Source organism: Siniperca chuatsi, linkage group LG7 (genome assembly GCF_020085105.1).
Source record: "Siniperca chuatsi isolate FFG_IHB_CAS linkage group LG7, ASM2008510v1, whole genome shotgun sequence".
NCBI classification, from domain to species: domain Eukaryota; kingdom Metazoa; phylum Chordata; class Actinopteri; order Centrarchiformes; family Sinipercidae; genus Siniperca; species Siniperca chuatsi.
The window spans coordinates 24,190,940-24,213,278 of record NC_058048.1 but is presented as its reverse complement, the minus strand read 5'-3'; the positions used below and the strand labels follow the sequence as shown (position 1 = coordinate 24,213,278).

The 22,339-nt window shown below is 37.9% G+C and overlaps 1 protein-coding gene across 9 annotated transcripts in view; it reads right to left on the bottom strand.

Moving 5' to 3' along the window:
- Positions 1–22,339, bottom strand: part of nbeab (neurobeachin b) — a 198,556-nt gene that overhangs the window by 141,677 nt on the left and 34,540 nt on the right. For all 9 annotated transcript variants that reach the window (XM_044201438.1, XM_044201426.1, XM_044201427.1 and 6 more), the window contains exons 2-7: positions 9,782–10,013; positions 8,148–8,248; positions 7,856–7,951; positions 6,606–6,727; positions 4,497–4,623; positions 1,787–1,906 (exon numbers count right to left, since the gene is read on the bottom strand). In XM_044201438.1, the coding sequence (XP_044057373.1) occupies positions 1,787–1,906; positions 4,497–4,623; positions 6,606–6,727; positions 7,856–7,951; positions 8,148–8,248; positions 9,782–10,013 (798 nt within the window). The remainder of the gene's footprint in view (positions 1–1,786; positions 1,907–4,496; positions 4,624–6,605; positions 6,728–7,855; positions 7,952–8,147; positions 8,249–9,781; positions 10,014–22,339) is intronic.

Here is a 22,339-nt window from a genome sequence, read left to right as displayed (position 1 = left end):
TTGGCTTAGAGTCATTCAAAAATACAAATATCACACTGTATGTTACACCGTAACTAATAATGTTGTCATACTTAAACAAGCATGTTTCAGTCTGATGGTATTTACAATTTCTGTACACATATATACAGTAGCTACTAAGATTTAGCCATTTTTCACTCTATAGATACAGTGGTGTGAAAAAGTGTTTGCCCCCTTCCTGATTTCTTATTTTTTGCATGTTTGTCACACTTAAATGTTTGTTTTATCAAACTAATTTAAATATTAGTCAAAGATAACACAAGTAAACACAAAATGCAGTTTTTAAATTGAAGGTTGTTATTAAGGGAAAACAAAATCCAAACCTACATGGCCCTGTGTGAAATAGTAATTGCCCCCTAAACCTAATAACTGGTTGGGCCACCCTTGGCAGCAACAACTGCAATCAAGCGTTTGCGATAAATCAATGAGTGCAATGAGTCTTTTACAGCGCTGTGGAGGAATTTTGGCCCACGCATCTTTGCAGGTGTGTTTTGGATCATTGTCCTGCTGCAGAACCTGAACCTCAAGCTGAAGTTCGCTTCAAGTCACAGCAAGTCTTCCAGGTCCTGAAGCAGCAAAACAGCCAGACCATCACACTAACACCACCATATTTTACTGTTGGTATGATGTTCTTTTTCTGAAATGCAGTGTTACTTTTACGCCAGATGTAATGGGACCCACACCTTCCAAAAAGTTCAACTTTTGTCTCGTCAGTCCAGAGTATTTTCCCAAAAGTCTTGGGGATCATCAAGATGTTTTCTGGCAATAATGAGACGAGCCTTAATGTTCTTTTTCCTCAGCAGTGGTTTTCGTCTTGGAACTCTGCCTTGCAGGCCATTTTTTCTCTTTCTTATGGTGGAGCCATGAATACTGACCGTAACTGAGGCAAGTGAGGCTTGCAGTTCTTTGGATGTTGTTGTGGGGTCTTTTGTGACCTCTTGGATGAGTCATTGCTGCGCTCTTGGGGTCATTTTGTTCGGCCAGCCACTCCTGGGAAGGTACACCACTGTTCCATGTTTTCGCCATTTGTGGATAATGGCTCTCACTGTGGTTCGCTGGAGTCCCAAAGCTTTAGAAATGGCTTTATAACCTTTTCCAGACTGATAGATCTCAATGACTTTCTCTCTCATTTGTTCCTGAATTTCTTTGGATATCAGCATGATGTCTAGCTTTTGAAGATCTTTTGGTCTACTTCACTTTGTCAAGCAGGTTCTATTTAAGTGATTTCTTGATTGAGAACAGGTGTGGCAGTAATCAGGCCTGGGTGTGGCTAGAGAAATTGAACTCAGGTGTGATAAACCACAGTTATGTTTTAACAGGTGGGGCAATTACTTTTTCACACAGGGCCATGTAGGTTTGGATTTTGTTTTCCCTTAATATTAACAACCTTACTTTAAAAACTGCATTTTGTGTTTACTTGTGTTATCTTTGACTAATATTTAAGTGTGGCAAACACTTTTTCACACCACTGTAAATCTGTTCTCCAAAAGTTTGATATTCCATCTTCCACCCTCTAGTGCAGCACTGCTCTGCGACAAATGGATATTAAAATGAAGACTGAAATGCCAGTCATATTTCTGAGAGAAATCCATGTTCATATGATAAAAAACCATTTTGCTCAATGAGCACTATTGAAGATGTATGTATTTTTTTCCTCTCACAATTTCCAGCCATGAGAAACATAGATGTGGTAGCCTCAGTCAGTCCGGTGCCAATAAACATCAAAACCAGGGGAAAGAAAGTGACAACAGTGAGGAGGAACGCTTACATCATTTGTGTTGACGTGCCATGCCATGTCTCCATAAGAAACAAGCTGTCCGTTAACGTAGCATCTGATTTCACTGTTTCTCCAGCGACTGTAGATGTGAACTATACTGATCATGTACCACTGAGGGAGAGAAGAGAGTCAGATTGAAAGGATTTAATATGTGAGCTACAGAACAGGTCACTTATTAAGTGGGTCATTATATTTCTTTTGCAAGAATGTATTTAAGCTTAAATAAATTAGACTACACTTAACTAAAACTACAATGGAGTTGTTTTCTTGAGCAACATCAACATCTCTCGTCAGCCCTCCAATTTGTTTCTTTTAAAGTCGGGAAATTCAGATGAACCTCAAAGTTACTAGAAACCCATGGCAATGAGGTTTGCTACCTAATATTCTGAAATCTGCAGTGGAACATTGTGAATAAAAGATCAGAGAAAAGTATAAGAGTAGGCAAGACAACAAATTTTTCACTCCGCACAAAGCCACGTCAGACGCTGGCTGTAATTATTCAGGGATGAAACACTAACTACAGCTAGTCAAGTCAAGTCTACAGCTAGAGGGGTGACTTTACAATATGTCATGTCAAGTGGGTAGAAAAATCACATTAAAGACACCATAAAAAAGAGACATTATTCTCTAAACAGCTGTATGATAAGAGAGGGAAACATGAATGGACTTATATATTTTTATTATTATTATTATTTCTTAAAAATTGCAAGCCCTTCCTGTGGGCATATTTATTTATATGTGAACATGTAAACTGTGACTGATTTGTCCTCAGTATGTCTTACAGTGCAAAACTGAAGAAAACATAAGCCATTATAATAATTAAAATCTTTCATTGAAGGCAATTATTCCTACGTTTTTAAACAAAAACTGATAAAAAATATCATATACATACAGTAGTTTTTGCTTCAGAGCTTAATGTTTGTCAACAGCTCTCCCAAATCTGAATAAATTTTATATGCAGTAAACCCTTTTTTTATATTGTACCACTCACCAAGTCAATAAAGTGGAAAATATCCTAAGTACAGTATACTGTATAGTAAGAGTAAAAAAAACTGTTTCAAACTTAAATTGCTTTGCTCATTTTTGCTAACACAGAACCTGTAGATTTATAATTTATTCACACCAGTACACTTTTTATCTGCATTTTATTTTTCGTATTATTATTAAGTTTTATCCAAGGATTTATCCCACATTCTGTGTTGCTGAAGCAGTAGTTGTAGAACTGATGTCAGTTCTTTTGATTTAACACTGAAAGTCTATCAAAATTTTTCTCCTTACTCAGATCACTTTTTGCCTCTGAACTGTAAAGTTAAAAATGGAGGGATCAGTTTAGTCATGAGTCCAAACTTCAGGATTCTGCCTGTATTTGTAAATACTTAGTACATAAAAGAACACTATTGAGTGACAGGGGACCATTGTACTGGACTGCTTCCGATTGGGGTCTTGTCATAGAGGTGATGTAAACTGCTATGTATCAATAACCTTAAACCAATAAACTTTGATATAGAAAAAACATAATTACACTTAGGGTAGGGACTATTCAGTACTAAAATTACTTTTACTTGACAACAAACAAGTGAATACCCTAGGGTTCCTGTTCTGAGGCATCAAAAGCTATCAACATGCCATGCTTTCATAAAAATAAACAGTTCAGAATGGCCAAGAGCTCGGCCTTTCAGAGTTTCTCGACTTTCTACAACTTTTATTTCAAAGACTGCATGGAAAAAATGATTCTCTTAAAATGTATTCAAAATAATTTGACTTTTCTCTGCTAATTTCTAATCAGGGCAATATAATTATTGCTTACTTGCTAACCATGTTAACTCATGAAACTAATGTAACATTACATAAGGGCAAAACTGGCACAACCACTCACAGCAGTAGGCAATAGGTTCTCCATCTCTTATGTGACTGTCTCCCCACTGTTTATTAGTTTGACCCATGAAGGGCACTGTGAGCAATCTAATGGAATTACAGCCGTCTACACACAAAAGGTAAGGACACTTAAAAGAGGATTCATGGCTGAGGGGAAGAGTGCAAGCTGCCCGCAGATAATTTAGAACAGCACTTATCCGCAGATGCCTGAATCCAAAATCAATTAAAAACTTAATTCAACATGTTTTATCTTCTAAGAGCTTCTACAAAACGAAACCTGCGCTGTGGCAGTAGGAATGGGATGAATGGTTGTTCCCAGGTGTTATGTGAAGGCTCTAATTGTTTGCCACATGTTTTGAGCCAGTTTTCCTTCTCTGCAGGGACAGCAACACTACACTTACATTCTACACTAAATTAGGTTTCATTTTCTCATCTACATTTACATCCAATTACACCTGTAAGACTCCTCTGGGGGTCTTAAACACTTCAGGTCTATGTGTAGACATACAACATTGTAATGCCAATAAAAGAACAGGTGGTAGGTAGGGAGTCAGTGGTAAGTGTAGCCAAAACTGCAGGGTGTTATAAAAGAGCAGTGTAATTTCTGTTCTTTCAGATTAAATCTAAAGCCTTTATCTAATACAGATAACTGCTACGTATGTCTTGAGTGTCCAGTATTTCAAATCAAATGGCTTCAAAAAATATTTATTTTAGTAAGAATAAATAAGAGGTCCCTGGGCATATTAAATTTAAATAGGTCTAAATAACATAATCACGTGTTGTATAATAGCTGAAACACGTGATTGAAAGCCAAAGCTGCTCTTACCTTCCTGGGCTGAAAATCATACTTCACACAATGCTGGAAACCTTTTCCTTTAGACTTGAGTGATGTCACGATCAAGCAGTTACCAACAAAATGTGCAGAGTATCCAATGCCCTTGCTGGTACGAAAGCTGAAAACAGAAACATGCACACTATATATCATGAGCTGCTAACTTGACATGGTAAATCTTATTCATTTATCGACAAGCATGATCAAATATATTTCAGCCCAAATGAGGTGGAAGTTTTCTGAGTGTCAAGTTATGCAGTCTGCATTTTTTTGTGACTAAGTATTCGTTTGGATATTTCTTCCTTAACAATACTGCATATACCGTACAAACCAATACTTCCGCATAATAAGATTGGGGTCAACATAATTTTTGAATGCCTTGCACTATGCAGACACAAAGCAATTTGCAAAAGTAATTGACAGGTTCTTCTTAAAATTCTTATGAGAATTATGATATTATGCTTAACCAGTCAGAACAGGGAAATACTTGAGGTGAAACTACATCTACTGCAAATTTTGCAGGCATGGTAACACCTACAGAGCACTTAGTTGATGAGCACACTTCAGTGATGCTCCCAGGGTCTAATCCCTCCACTGTGATCTTCTTGACTCCACAGATAAAAGATATATAATGTCAGCACTAAGGAAATGCCACCTGTATACAATATGAGCAACCAATACAGCCAACACCCTGCTCACACGCAAACAACCTTGCAATACCACACTAGTTCTCTATTATTTCCCTGCTTGGACTGACCATCTTTTTCACTGCTGACATGTACTCACTACACTTTATAGCAGTCTGCCATCTTCAAAGCCCCACACCACCACCACCCACAGGGATCATCTAAAACAAACAGACCTCTTTGTCAAGGCAGATAAAGAGAGCCTAGGCTTGTATATTGTGGGCTGCATTCAGGGACAGAGAGATATAAGGCCTCGCACATAGCTACCACTGAGCCAGTCAAGACGCTCCAGTGGACAAGCCTGCTTGTGATTACACATCAGGTGGAAAGCAGCAACCTTGGTCCGCTTCTGAAGATACAATTCTTTTTTGTTGTCTACATGCCCTGCCACTGAGCTATGAGGCCCTCTGAGCAATACATAAACAGGATTTGCTTGGCATATCTCAGCGTTTTTGTGACTTTGTCAGTAAGAAATCGCTGCCACATGAATACCAACAATTTAGCTTAGCCAATATTTCTTTTTTTTTTTTATGATGTTACACATCAGAGAAACGCAGAACAATTCTTTCCACGGTGAGTAGATTATTTCAGTCAAACTGTGTGATCCAGGTAAAGCAATGGTAGTCAGGAGAGAATACAGTGAACTAACTGTTATCTCTGACCAATTAGTTTGAACAGTTTTCCCCATCAGCCAACTCTACCTTTTCATCTTTATTATCCACTCTCTCTTTCATTCCCGTCCACAGCTCTTTTATATGTCCCTTTGTATTGTGTGATTTTCTCCAAAGCTCCTCTCATAAACAGAAAGAACGGCAGCTGAACATCACTGCACTTTTGGGTTACTGCTTTTAGCACTAATTACCCACAACCCCCTGCAAGACTTTGTATGTAAATCTTATGTGCCAGATATTCAAATCTAAATTAATACCTCCGCAGTGCCTCCCACCGCAGCAGTCTACCTCTGTAACAGTCAGTACCAGTCGCTGTAGTTTAATCTCAATAATCTCACCTAATTCCCTTCTTTCTCAAGAAAATTATCTGGAACAAATGAGGCCCTTTTGCAAAACACATTACATAAGTGTTGCCAGTGTGTGAAAAATTGTGTCTGTAAAACTAGTTTAACCTTGAAAAACAAGTTCCAGTCATAATCTGCTTAGATGGGAAAATCACTGTAGGTCACACAGTATCAGACAGCATATTGCTTTGTCAATAAAGCTGCTGGTAGCTTTATAGGCCTCTGCAGAGAGGGAATGATTTCTAATACAAAGCTAAAGCAATTAGATTGATGAAAAACAGGAAAGTGTAATTTTCTTCTCTCTGGTGTCATAATGTAGACTTACAGCACCTGTGAGAGAGCTAGGAGTGTATTGAGGACAGTGGAAACATGAAGCACAAATGTATGTAATTGTGTACTCACCAGTAGAGATATGGTTTGTCCTTGTCAACATTGATGTTATTCAAGGGATCCATTCTGAACCAGGTGTTGAATGTAAACCCATTCTGATAAGGCCACTTGGCAATAGGAGGTAAAGCAATGGCCTGGGACAAAAAAACAAAAAGATAGCAAAAGAATCATGTAGTATGGGAGACATTTGTTTAAAAATCTGTTGCACTGCCTTTACTATAGTAAGTTAAGGTAAAATTAGGCTACTTGAGCCAGAGCACAAAACTAAGGTGTTTAAAATCACTGACCAACTGACTACAGAAGAATCTGGGAACTTTTTCATTCTTCTTTTGTGCCTCATACTTACTGCAGATATTTAATGAACATGTATAAAATCTTTGCTTAGGTCACACAAATGTGTGTGTTCTAATTAATCAATCATTTTATAAAACTAAATAACACACAGGAAACTGCAAATATGTGGTGACCTCCACAATGATACTGGCCAACTGATCGCATTATAATTCCTGCTCATGCTGAATATTTTATGATGGCAAGTATCCAACCTCTTTGGAATAAATCCGGCCATGATTCTAGTCTATTTGCATTTGGGTAAAGTTGCTTTTAATCTCCAAGATTCTGTAGGGAGTAGTTTAAAACAACTCTATAACCATCATTGAAAAATTACATTTAATGAAATTATAATACAGCCTTACTTAATCAACATGTTTTGGCATGATGTAAAAAGATGCAAAGGTGATGAACAGTCTGCAGCAAGTGTAATGTCCTCCCTCTACCTATTTCCTCTACTATGTCTTTAATTGATTTGTACTCTTACTGTATACTCAGTATACATGTATATACAGTATTAGTGGAGCTGTTTCCATCTACATGTGAAGGCCAGTTTTCTAATTATAGGAAATCATAAAATGAAGAATTTGATGAGCATATTGGATTGGCCAAAAAGGCGAATTATAATGCTCCATCACAAAATAACCCCGGCTGCGATAAGCCTATCACAATTCCATGACATACAACTTTGTAAAGCCCAGCACATATCAGAGGTACATTTTTTCATACGTGGATTTACTTCAGTTTTTTGTTGTTTTGTTGTGTAATCTCTGACATCCATTACTGTACAGTATAAGAGATTGTTTGTTTTGTTAATTTGTGTGCATGAATTATCCGTTGTTTTACACTGATAATCTGCAGGGATTCATAAAAATGCACAAATACATGCCATTTTCAAATTGACTGCAGAATGGAAACATGTGAAAGCTTACTGCTGCACTGCGACCAGGAAAGTTGAAGAAAGCATCTGGACCGTGTCTCTGGGGCATCTGATTCAGCACCAACAACATTTTGACCGCATGCTTCGGCTGCACAGGTAGCAAAGATAAAAAGAGTAAGTCAAGGCTGTCAGTTACCTCATTCACTTATTCTGCAGTTAGTCAATTACAGAGCAAGCCCCAAACAGATCAGTGTGATGGCTCTGTGGGGGCACCTCTAGTGACAGTGTCAAACCAACACACACTTCTATCTAACTCACTGCATTTGGTCCCTGCTATCACTTACCCAGAGGCCTCCTTCCCCTCGTAGCATGCTGAAGAGCAACTTCAGTTCCTTAACTGTAATGCTGTAGCTGGCCAGCACTCCCAACATGTCCACTAGCAAGTCTTTAAAGGCAAGATAGCAGGCCAAACACACACACACATGCACACACACACACACACACACACACACACACACACATAAACAAGAGGAGAAAGAGGAGGGAGAAGACAATCATCAAATGCAGCTGCATTTTACAGATATCATAATTCATCCACATTGCCCAGGAGGTCCTCATGGTAAAAAGTACTCATATGCATCAACTCCTGAATCAAAACAGTTTCGCTTTAGTTTAGTTTCATTCTCACGGAGTTCACTGTCTGTGAAATTCCATTATATTTATCACAGAAACTGTTCCACTACAATTACATGGAAACTGACTTGTAAATCAAAGTGACGTCTAAATGGGAAATTGTTTAACTCAGAGGCACAGTAGCACTGCAGGGAAAATGCATTTAGATTTCATCAGCTGTAACATAATTTATATACACACACACACAAGGTATGAATGTAATTTGCACAGTGCAAAATATCAAAGTGACACTGACTTCCACAGACAAGCCCACAGTGGCCTGAATACAGATTTGAGGGGCTTATTCCAGAAAGGCCTAAATGTAGCAAAAAACAAGAAAGGAAAATATTTTTAAAATCTTAATTAGTAGACCCTACAGAATGTTCATAACCCCTCTTGTGTAAAACCACAGTGCTACCAGCTACAAGACTTAATGGAAATCCAACCATTCATTTGAGATACTGTACCTTGTTAATGAATAAAGTGTGGGTCAGGGGGAAATTTTCACCTGATGGTGGTGCTAGACAAAAGTTCAGGAAGTAAATACACAGTGACCACTTCACAGCAATTAGAATGAATGATTCCTAATCCCTAAATAAATAAATACAAATTTCATGGTATTGTGTCTAGCGTGAACATCCTCAGACCTTCATCATAACGGGGCAAAAAACAACTGTATTAAGTATATCTAAAATATTCTAGATCCGATATAAGTGTAACATTTTTACAAAGAAATTCAATTCTAATTCAAATTTACTTTCAAGTGTCATTGTGACTTTTTGCAATAATAGAACTGTTTGAATTCATTTAATTGCTGACAAAAATAAAAGGGGATGACAATGATTAAATAGTTGTAAAATAAACCAAATTAAAAAAGCATAGTCCAAACACTTCTTTCTGATTTACGTCTCTTTCATTGCTTCCACATTTTCAATATGTTTAAAGGAAGTATTAAATTCACTGCTGCCTTCCTTCACTGTTTTGATTTTGCATGTATTTGTTGACAGTATTACAACACAGACAATACTACCAGGAAAATTAAATAGTTTTGAAAGTTTAAAGTTTCAAAAGTCCTAAAAGTTCCAAAATCAACTTTGCCAGTTTATTGTAACTCAAAATGCAGATCTATTAAAAGATACAGACAGATGGTTTTGTTGCCTGACTGAAAGCTAAAACCAAATAGGTATAACCAATGTATACGTTACTTGATGGACATTAACATGATAACAATCAATCTGAAAATAAAGATACATGTACCACCATTGCTATTGAGCAAAAAAAAGACCTGCTCACACTACTATCATACCTGCAATCATGTCATCCACCGAGCTCATTTTGAGCAGCACCTGCTGGATCAGGCCCACCTCAGTGCTTGTTTGCAGGTTTCGAACACTTTTTCGAAGGATAGCGGTGAACATGCTCCAGATTTCAGCCTGGCAGGTGACATCACAGTGCTCCAACAGCTCCACCGTGCAGCCGATGCTTTCCGCATCCTGGATAATGAAGTTTGTCTCCAAATCAAATTCACCACCCACCAACTGCAGAATAAGATGGGACAGATAGGGAATGCAAGAAAAGACTGGATTTTTATTCTGCGTGTGATCCAGCTTTCAACCCTGTTCTTGATCATGTTTTTTCTCTGAGGGGCAATTAACCAAGAGGACCCTTTCACATATTTTTCGGGTCACTACTCTGATGTTAAAGGTCTGGCCAGCCCTGGAAGAAGAAAGTGGAGATCTCTTTCCTTCTAAACCGTTTTGATCAGAATGTAAGCACCCATGAAAATAAAATAGCCTGGAATTTAATGAAAGGAGGAGGGGAAGGGAGTCCCTATGGCCCTGCTGCCACTTTTGAGACACAAATGATAATCACTATTAAGAAAGTAGAAAACAACAATCAATAATGCAGTTCTTCAAGTTCAACAAGCATGAAATTAGCCCTCTAAAGAAGTGCATGGTATGTATGGAGAGCACTGACAACAACTTGCTGGTGGGCATCAAAGCAAGCAGGTGGGAAATGGGTCTAGGTACCCACTGCACATTACTGTGATTGACAGGTAATAGCTAGGCGAGTTTAAAAGCAGCCTCAAGTAGTGGAGAGAGACTAGTCCATGGAGGTATAAATCGAGCCTCACCTCACTCATCATCAGATCTTGGTGTAATTACATTACAATGATGTGTGTCACTAGACTGCCCGGACTTTAAGATTGGATAGACAGTCTTTCCTCAGAGTGCAGTTGTAAAAATAAAGTAAAACTCCACAAAAGCTAGGTATTTTATTCTCTCTCAGGTATAACACAAATCAATGTGCATTAAAAAAAAGTGCAGGTGAAAAGTGAGAGAATGCTTTATGGGAAACGATGCACAAACTAATTTAAAGAATTAAATCCTGTCACACAGTTGTGCCACATTTTAGTCTCTACATTCAATGGTTGCTTCAGGTATGTAGATCCAGTATAAGTGATTGTCAATGAGCATAAAGAGCTGTGAGGCAGTAACAGTAACAGGAATTTCACAGCTTGAAAACTCTTGGGGTGGGGGTAATATGCAGTCTGAGTTGGCTCGGTAGCCAAAATGGGCAGACGACTCCTACAAAGCCGAGCAAGCTGTAACACGTCTGTCTTCTGAACATAGTCACTATGTTAATTGGTATAGAAAATTAACAAAGTGGTGGAAAGCTTGTTATCAGTATGCAGACAATCCTTAATCCTTTGTTGCTTCATCCTTCTGTCAAGTAAAAAAAGCTGCATCTGGTGGTCAAGTCTAATTGGGTAGTGAATATTACATTTTGCAGTCTAATATCAGTTTCATACCAAAACCCCTGAACATGCCCAAAAGATCTGTGGTCTCATTTATAAAACAGTGCATAGGATCCATACTAAAAGTGTACGTGCGCACAAAAGCCGAAAATGGCTTACCTGTCCACCTGGACCTCCACTTGTGTTTTTCCTGGGATGGCGCAGTTACATCGGGTTGGTCTGTCTAATGCTGGACCCAGTTCAACACATAGATCCAAGAGCACAGCTCTAGGGAATCTAAATCGCCAGTCATCATCGCTCTGTGCGCCTGACAGCACAGTCGTGTCACAGTCAGCGATTTTACACACAAAAACTAACAACTAAAATCGTACTTGGTGATAAACATATATGCACAGTATTAGAATATATTATTAAAAATTACTGACGCTCTGTTCTGCAATTCTTTAGGCTAATGCTATTTGATGTAATCTTGGATTTCTACACCGATGATGATCAGCTATAATCCAGCCCTCTGCTCTGCGCTCCAGTGGTGGGGAATTTAATGGTGAGACAGCGCTGATAAAATATTGAGCGGACTTTGATTAAGATTTGAGTTGGCTTATATCTTTTATAACTGAAGGTTGCTTATGGAACAGTTATGGCTCACAACAAGCGCAAATACAAATAACACTGCTGGTTTGAATGTTATTGATAACGTGGATCTATAGCCTAATTAACGTTTGATATTAAGTGAAATTAAATGTGTGAGAGGCATCATTATACAATTTGGCTTCAATTCACCACCTCACCATCTGCGTCGCCAATTTCCCCTGTCTCCAAAATGTGTGTATGCATGGGTCAGAGTTTACTTACAGATGCGCACATTCTCCCATCAACTTTGCTTTTACAGATCACAACTTTTGCATGGGAAGTGGCGTACATATCTTTCAGGCCCCATTTTGTGTGTACAGTTATAAATGAGGACCCAGGTCAGTTACACATACAAAGGAATATTTACACAGACATATCGGGCATATCACACATATCTAAAATCCTACACAAGTTCACAAACACATTTTGTCACAACTGCTTAAGTGAATGTGGGGCAAAACATACTTCAAATAACTATCAAATAATGTGTATGACTATAGCACACTCATTTAAGTAATTAATTACAAACAAGATTCACATGAAACTAAATTAAACATACTTGGCATTATACTAACCATATAAAATATTGTTGAGGACAAAAACCTAGTAACAGAGTCTATACAGCACCTGTGAAGCTCCGTTCTGCTTTAAAAACATTTATGAATTCCAGTGAAGGTGCAAATGTCTCGCTATCAATGATGAATAAATTCAACTACCTAAAGAGAAAAAAATATTCATGTTCAGTTTAATGTCACGACAAAGACATCGCGATCAAGCTGCTGAACACAGGAAAATTGTGGTGCTTATGAATTAACAGTGACAACAGTGTTTGTGTTTACTCACAGTGTGTTTTCCCACTACCACAATGTGTTGTTTGTTCTTACTTTGTGGCCTTTCGTAGCATAAAGAATACCAATATATCATCTGATAATGAAGAAGAGACTTGTTTGGATTCAGAGGCTGTCAATGGTTGTTCGTCTAAAAGTAAGTTATTATCGTCAGACAAAAGGCTCTCCTGTTGCAGCCATCATGACGCATATCACCCAATATTGCATGTAAGGAGGGGTTAAGAGCCATGATGTCTAGACTAAACCGTATCATTCTTCAATGCTATTGCCATTAATTACACTATTCACAGGCACACCACAATCCTGAGAAGTGGTGTAATTGCAGATTCAGATCCCCAGAATAATTTTCACCCATTATGGTACAAGAGGTAAATAAAGACATGAAAGCAGTATAACTGATTACACATTTAACACGTGTAGAGCAGAGCTTCTCTGAGCCATATACAAATTCTAAAACAGTAAATCAATGCAGAGTTGAAATGCCACTTAAGATCAGTCATGTAAACCCCATAATCAATGTTGAGAAGTAAATGACCAAATTCTTTGTATACTGGCGCAAACTGCTGCAATCTGTTTACATATTAATGTTAAAACATAGTTGCTACATAGTAAAATCAACCTGTGAACTGAAACTCATCATGCTCCACCAACATCCCATAACAATTAAATTAATTCTAACATGCACCTGCTTCAGTACTTTTACTCAAAGTTTTTTTTACTTTGTTTCTTTTCAAGAAAAGCTGAACATTATAAGCATCATAAAAGTAGACTTAATGGCAGAACAGTTGGATTGGATTGCATTAAACTGTAGAGGTGTACCTAATAAAGTGGACACTGAGTGTATATTCAAACCTTTACTATGGCACAAATTTAGCTTCGATTTATTTTGTTTTCTTTGGGATTTTGAGATTCAGTTAATTCAATGTGAAAGCACAAATACACCTGTCTGTATAAGTTCCCACAGTTGACAGGGCAAGTCTGAGTAAACCAAAACTATAAAAAGGTCCAAAGAACTGTCTACAGAACATTGAGATAAGCGTATTAAGGTAAAAATCTGGGGAAGGCTATAATTGTTTGAATCGACTGGGACTCTTTGTTAAAGCTTCAATAGGACCAAATGGCCCGAGCTTCAGAATGCCTCTGCAGAGATGGAGAACCTGTCAGAAAGACAACAATCTCTGTAACACTCCATTAATTAGGCCATCTTGATAGACTAGCTATATAGATTCCACTCCTAAATTAAAGGCAGCCTGTCTGGAGTTTACTTTATGACAGTAAACCTGATAGCACAAGATGAAAATATTCTGTTATTTGGTGAGGAAAAACAAAGATGATGTTGATGGTTGAAGCATAACCAATTGGACTGAGGAAACCATAAACAAAGCTAAATGCAGAGAGGTCTTTGAAGAAAACCTACCGATGACCTCAGAATGTGGTGCGGATTCACCTTTCAGCATGACAATGACCTTTCAGCACAGAGCAAAGCCAATGCCACAGTGGCTTCATGACAAGAGTCTGAGTGTCTAGTGACCCAGGCACTGGGTGAGGTCTGGAGGTGAACCTGTTTGAAAATCTGTGGAGAGACCCGAAGACTGCAATTCCTCTGACTGTACCCATCCAATCTGATAGGAGCTAAGAGGATCTCCACAGTACAGCACAAAAAGGTGTGTTAGATGGTAAAAGCAAAGAGGACTTGAAGATGTGATTTAGAAAGTAATAGAGTCTGAACGTCTAAGTAAATTAGACATCTCAGCGTTTCACATTTACTAAATTTGCATTTGAAAAAGATGTCTGCCAAACCATGTATTTGAAATTTCCCTTGGCATTCATTTTTTGTAGTTTCTTAACCAACCAATGCTTAATGCAATTAAGAGGTGTTACACTTTACACCTCCTTATAAAACTGCCTAATGAGTACCATGGAGAAGCAGTCTGTGGGAGTAGTGCAGTATCATTTAACACAGTGAATTATGCAATCAGCAATAGTGGCCACTGCTAAATTCTCATGTTTAAAGGGAACTACTGAAACAACAAGAAACAGACAAAACATGCAAGGTGAATTTTCGCTCCCTCCAAAACTCTACCATCAAAATTACGTTTCATTTTCTTTCCGACTCCCTGCTGGTTTTCCAGGACTTATCTAAAATACTATAACAGCAGGAAACATTGACAGTAAGAGAATGTGACTGTAGACTCAATTATTTTGCGCCTTTCTCTGACTTCTACTCCTGATGTTTTCCAATGATAGAAGACTGCTAGCCTTGGCCTGTTTACCACAGTTAAACCCAACGGCAGCTCAGAGTGCTGGTGAAGCTGAGCTCCTCTGCTAAATCCTTTCTCACTGAGACTCAGAGATGAGCACAATCAGTATCTGCTTCGAGAAAGACACGTGTAATAAATTCCGATGCAAATAAGTCAGGACACAAAGAAACAAAAGGTTAATTTAACAATATTGCAATATACCACATGTACTGCTGGACTACTCTACTGATTTATACTGTAAAGTGTTGCTATTATTTGTTTAACTCCCTGTATTGAAGTATAAGTGTATTTCCCAATGGGATTTGAATCTATGAATTGTTAAAGGCCTATACTATTACCAAACTCTGAGGAATTAGACATTTGGTCATACGAATAAAGATGAGTTAGGAAACCTATCAGCCTGTGTTGAACATTGAAACTTTGGAAAACAAAAAACTACAACTAAAACCTAACAACTAAAATGGCATCAGATGGATCAGTATACGACAAATGAGGAATCATATTATGAATTCTGTAGGAGTTTATCATTGCAGGCCTTATCTTGCTATGTGGTCACCATGTTGCCTTGAATCTGCCAGTCAATCTGTGTTTTGTTGTTTGCCTCTGTTGTTCACAGTTGCCATTGGACCCAATGATTATAGCTTAGTTTGATTCATGAGTTAATACTGAAAAGCATGTTATGTTTATCACAGACAAAATTATGTGAATGATATTTTTTACAAATAAAAAAAGCTTATAAAGCTGCACCTTTTGTTGCTTACATTACTTAAGGCAAATCTCCACAGCCTACAAGGCATTTTTTCTATTGATATGATGATGACATCCTCAGAGTTTATTCATCCATATGGGAGATATTTTCTTTGCATGTAGCTAGGAGCTCAGCATATGGGATGTCATACCCAACTAATCATTCCACGTACAGAATGCTCTTTTCTGTCTCTGTGTCTCACTAAAGGCTGAAAATAGAAAAATGATGGGCTCTGACTGAACTCTTTCAAGTGTTTGAGGTCTGTGTTGGAGTCCTAGTAAAAGACAACTTATCAGTCAGCATGTCAAGTTTCAGCTTAAGCATTTATCTTTGCACAGCCACCCAACAAATTTGTATTGACGTTGTTTCCACTCAAACACAAAAACAAATGGAATTAAATCTTGACATTTCTTGGAATGCAGCATAATTCAACATCAAAGTAGTCTCAAAGTTCCATATAGTGTGAATGCACTGAATTGCAGAGTCAAACAATCACACAGACTTCCAGAAAATCTTAGCCATGTGGAAGCCCAGTGTAATGGAGAGAAGCAAATTCAGCAGCATGCAAGAATCCATGCTGTGTGATGCAAGTACCCATGTGCTGGTTCAAATCAGGGTTTTGCAGACATAGGTAAAGCTAACCCATTTCTCTGTTCCCAGGAGAGGGGCCCACGGAAGGAGGAAACCTGTCTCCTGCAGCTATGGATAATCATATAATTTCAATTAAGAAAATCTGCTCCGGATTATTAAGACGCTCAGAAGCTCAGTGGAGCTGTGGGTTGATGATTTGCAAACCAGTGAGGAGGGTTATAGAAACAACACTACAATGTGAAGCTGGAGAGTAATACCGCTTTAATTAGGCTCTAACTGGTATCTATGCAGCTAAAGCTGGCAGACCTGTCAAGGTGGTTACACTCACTACTCTCGTGTAGTGAGTGACAGCTAGCTCCTTTCACTGTAATAGCAGAGACTTACTGTAGAGAGAAGGATTACCATTCACAAACCAGAGGTGAAACTAGATTAGCAATAATGTCTTTCAGTCACCCTTGTACATTGGCCTGAGGTTCATTGAAGTGCTCACAAGCTTATAGTCACTTTCACCTGGCTGACCTGAAAATAATGACATCCTGTGATGCTACAGATAATCCAGCAGAGCTTGTTGTGTCCGAGGAAATAAAAGAACCTAGGCCATTATAGCGATTCTTTAATGTGCTGGGAATAGCATTCCACCAAGCAGGCATGTATTTTACTGAGTGTGCAGCAAAAACATGTGAATGCAATTAAGGTGTGTGTTTAGTTTAATTTTTCACCCCTGTGGGTCCTCTCTTTTAGCGTAATAGGGTTATGAGCCTCAATCAAGTATGTTTTTTTTTCCCTTCGAAAGAATTCATCTGTGCGTCATATGAGGCAGAGAATTAAGAGAGTTACATCTGAGCCCTCAAGAATCCCTCCACTTTCAACTGCATCTGATTAGGCCAGGGCTGAAGGCTCGCCGTCGCCATGGTGACTGGCAGCAAAGACTGGACTTGAGACAGTTTCCAAAGGAAGCCTACAGTGGCCACTAAATTGGGTGAAAATAAATAGAACTGATGTCCTATTTACGAAGACTGCTGATGGAGTGCGAACATTGAGGTGAAGGAGGCTCTTGGGCAGATGTGGAGAAGAAAAGATGTTCTCTCCGATATTTCTAAATGAATAAAATGAAAAGTGTTCCAGCTTCAAAGACACATTCATCTAGTCTGCCAGATGTGGACAGCAGCAGATGTTGACAGGAATCATATCCACCCTGTTATTTTTGAATTAATATTATAAGATGTAAAATATGGCAATTTTTCAAAATTAAGATTTTGCCCCTGAAAATCACTACAATCACACTAAACGTGGTGCTCTATTGCCCAATCACGATCATCACAATCAGAGAATGCACTGGCCTGACAAAAGCCCAGATACACTCATCTAAGGTTTGCCTATTAGGATTGTTTTGCACTTAAACCAAAAGGCAAAAGGAGAGTCTTCATGAAGTGCTTGGAACACTAACTGTCTGTGTGGTGCATTTATGTGCTAGCATGAAGCTCCAACATATGATGTTCAGAAGACCAAACCAGGAAAACAAACAGCAAACAAAAATGAATGTCATAAAAAGGACAATATAGCTTGGTGGCTTATTCCAGTAAAAGCACTGTCAATACTTGGAAGCCAAACTCTTCTAGTAAACTTGAGCGTACCAAGCACAATAACAAGGTTCAGCTACAGAATCAGAACAGCCTGCAGCTGACTTTTAAAACCAAATGCAGTCAAAGGGATAAAGTATGATGCAAAAATGTGGTATGCAGAAGTAAAGAGGAGGAAACAATGAATTGGCCATTCTACAGCCAAGTGCTTAGCAGCACCAGAGGGAGTTAGACGTAAAACACAATATCCATATAAATACTTTTTCCAACAACCCCTCTCACTTCACAGCCACTCTAAAAAAAAAAAAACTCTTTTTCATCAACAATGAGGCAAAGTCAGATGAATGTGTCTGAACTGTTTAAAAGTATAAGACATAAAAGAAAAGTTATATAACAATAATACATTTATTCACAAAAGCACTAGCATAAATAACTTTGATTTTCACAAATATTTTTCATTCTTTTCATTGGATTCACACTGTTTTTTGGAATATGTCATTGGAAAAATAATTAATAATTTTAAAATGTCTGTTTTATGAAGTACAGGATGTGATATGTATTATAAAAAATCCCACAAAAGACAAGAGAATTAAACAGAAAGGTAAAAAGGTAAGACAATTACGAGTATTTTGATTTAAGTCATTTGGATGTTGTATTTTTTGTAAATGAAGTGGCAATCTTAAAGTAGCAGTAGTAGTCCTATAGTAATGAAAAATGAAGGTTAGAACATTAATAGTATATACAGTAAATTCACAGACCATTATATTAGGCTGCCAATATAATAATTATGCAAATAATTATGGCCAATTAAATCAAACTCATTGGCAGTCATGACCATAAGTACAAGTGTTTGTTTTTTTTTTTGTCTGGTGAAAGATCACAAACTAACATCTCATCCCCTACCCCTGGAACCATACCATACAAACTTGGTTATGTATGTTGTAAAACTAAAAAGCTAAATCAATTGCTAGAAGCACAGAAAGAGGATTATATGAGTTTGCATTTTTGTTTTGCACCCCTGGCATTCAAAATGAGGAAAGAAAATTAAATTGATAGAGCAACTGCAGAAAATGTGGAACTTGCCAAAAGAAAGGTTTAACTAATTTGGAAAACCATTTATGTGAAGGAGTTTGCTTATGCTTGAGGACAGGAAAAATTCCATAAATTGGCAAACTGCATTTATAGTCTAAGCATATGTAGTTATCCCAGGTTAGAGTGCTGACTGGAGTGTCAGTTGACCAGAGCCCAATTGTTAACCTGACATTAGCATTTACTTCTAGTCTTTCTTCAATGTATAAATGCTAAAATGAATGACTTGAAAAGAAATATGTATGAAGATGTTATGCAAACTATAGCATGCATTGGGATAAAATGGCACTGCCACTCCATAGAACATAAGAGTTGAGCTGGAATCCTGCCTAGGGCCATTCTTTCTTTACTTTAAAAATGTCACCAAAATAAAGGTCAAGCCATTTAAGGGACAGGGGTGTGGAATGCTAGAGGGGTCAAATGTGCAAGAAATAAGCTTACTGCTTCTGTGGTTCCATTTAGTTTGATGAATGGCCTTCACATCAATGCTGAAACATGCTAATGACCACACTTCAAATGCCCTATCTATCCAAACTGCTTCACTGATGAGTTAACCACACCACAGATTTGCATACTGACTGGGAGTGGGGAAAATAATTATTCTTTTTCCCTTTAAAAGGCAATGATCGTCTAGAGAACACACACAGAGAAACAGAAACAGAGAGGGAGAAAGAAAAAGGAACAATGAGCCAAGTTGGTAACTTCCTTCTTGTTTAGCTGTTTGTTTCCTTGTTCAGTCCTGAATATATAATCATGAGCAAAACTTCAATGTACATTTAGACTACCAGACTTTTGAGTTTTAGAAAGAGTGTACTGCTCACACTACAACACATTTTTTGCCCCACACTTTTGACATGTTGATGTGGGGGTGCACAATTTACACAAAATATCTCAGACAAGGTGTACTGATTAGGCTACAAGATAATTCCCGTTGGGGAGATTCACAACTGGTGCAAATGATTGTTATATTTTGTTACAACAAAAACGTGCATAAAGTCACTATGTGTATATGTCCGCTGCCTCCCTCCTTTCTTAATTGGATACTGCTTCAATGAGAGGACAGTTCCAGCTACCAGTGCATCTTTATTGGCCACAATAAAATCAAACATGTTTGAAAACGGTTGCAGTGTCCAGGATAACTCAGGTCAAGGCGCTTCCTGGAACCGCATGAACTAGATGCCCCATCATGATGGGCAGGATAGTAAAAAATATACTCTATGTCAACATGCTTTTAGTGTTGTAGAAATTATTATATTATTGAACATGAGCAAGAGAGAACATGAGACAGAAAGAGAGATCTTTGGCAAAACTGTACCTAATTAAGTTTGTCAATACAGCTTGCTAGCCTTTATTTTGTATTTCATTCCATTTAAAAAAAGATGAGTAGAGAAAGAGACAAGGAGAGAGGGTCGAAAGAGAGACAGAGAGATGAAGAGAGAGAGAGCAGGACTTGCAATAGATATGATATAGTGCTCTGACACAGGACCATATCTTGTTCCTGACATGTTTCAGAGAGTGGAACACTTCCTCATTTTATACTTAATCCGGATTCATATTTGCATTTCACCATTCCGCAACCATGTGAAAACTGTATCTATTTAGCTGAGGCCAAAAATGTAATACTGACCTTGTGGCTTCAACACAGGGATCTTGCACACATACTCATCTCTGATTTCATGCTATAGCAATACAACACAGCCAGAATCTGTTGCAAATCAACCAGTCACCTGAATACATAAACTAGCATCAGCCAGAAGTTAGAACCAAACTTTTCTCATCTTGCTACAGACTGTAAAGCAGATGTGTACATCATAATTAAGGGTATAGTACATGACTGAGTAGCTCTACCTAGACAGGTGAGAGGACATAACCACTGCATAATACCCACTTCATAATGCCCACTGCCTTCTGTGTGACACCTGGAGAGTCTCCTCTCCTTCACTAAAAATTAGGCTCAGTCTAACAGCTACCAGACAGCAGCCACCTGGTATGTCTGAATTTCTGAGTACATCTCCTGCCATGTACAGTCAGAGTGTGGATCCATAGTAAGTTTATATTTGACATCCATATGTCTGATAGTGGTTGATCAGTGTAACAAATTTGTCAACACTTGTTTCCTCACAACTCAGACACCATATTTATTATTTCAGTGATAAAATGGGAAAGGGAGAGTGCTAGAAAAACAGTAAAAAAATGGGATCAAAAAACATGAAAAGAAAAGATTAAATTATTGTTTATACAAGGAACATAAAAATAACAACGACAGCAATATAATAGGACAGTAAGTACCAAAGTTTAATGCCACCAACCCTCGATTACAGCCACTGTGCCTACATTATGAGGTGAGAATCACAGTAGCATTTATTTACACAACCTAAACAGGAATGTTGACTGTTTGACTGCATTTAAATAGAGATTAGTGTAAACCTACCAGTAAGCACTGGCAGGCCTGGAGAGTGTGACCTGAATTAAAGACTGAATTAAAGACTAGCTCCCTGCTCCCTGACCAGACTGATTGAGACTTCAGGGGGGGTTGGTGTATTGTTTGTGGAAACACTGCTAAAGATTTAAAAAATTACAGTGTTTATGCTTCACTGAACTGGATACCAGCAGCATACAGATGTGGCTAACAAGACCCCAGGAAACTGAAGATGAAAGGTGTTTCATAATGATTACCAGGGAGTCCGTCTCTGAAGATTTTGGAAAATCTTTACAGTTAATGGAGCCTTGCTGTATTTCTTCCCTGATTATCAGCTGGGCTTAGCATAGTCATAGTAGATCAGTAAACTGAAAATTGACACACTAAGAATTAAATTCGAGGCTAACTGCAAAGAGTAAAATAATCTAAGATAAAAGATACAATTTTCAGACAAAGTTGTTATGCTTAAACATGTTTTAAGCACAACATGTGCTTTTAAATAAGCAATTAAACATTAATTGTCTGATTTTACTGTATGGTGTAGCACATGGAACTCAAATCACCAATAAATTATTCCTGCCAGTAAATTTAACCTAATGTAAACTATATTTCACAGGGCTAATTACTGGTAAATTGCCTTTTGTTTATGTCTCAACTTTTTTTTGAACGTTTTTCTTAATTACTTCAATATTTATTTTAAAATAAAGGCGGATAAAATATATCCTAGACATCTGAACAATAAATGAAGCTTACTGATCATACTGATTTCAAATGTGTCTGATTTCATTGGTCACAGTCTAGGTGGGTCTGAGGACTTTGCTGTGGTCCAGGACCCCCAATACTAGAATCTGAGCATTATCCTGATTAGAGCCAATCAGAGTTTAGCTCAAGGGGGAAGGAGATGAGAATAAACCAAAAGAGAAGTCACAGGTGACAACAA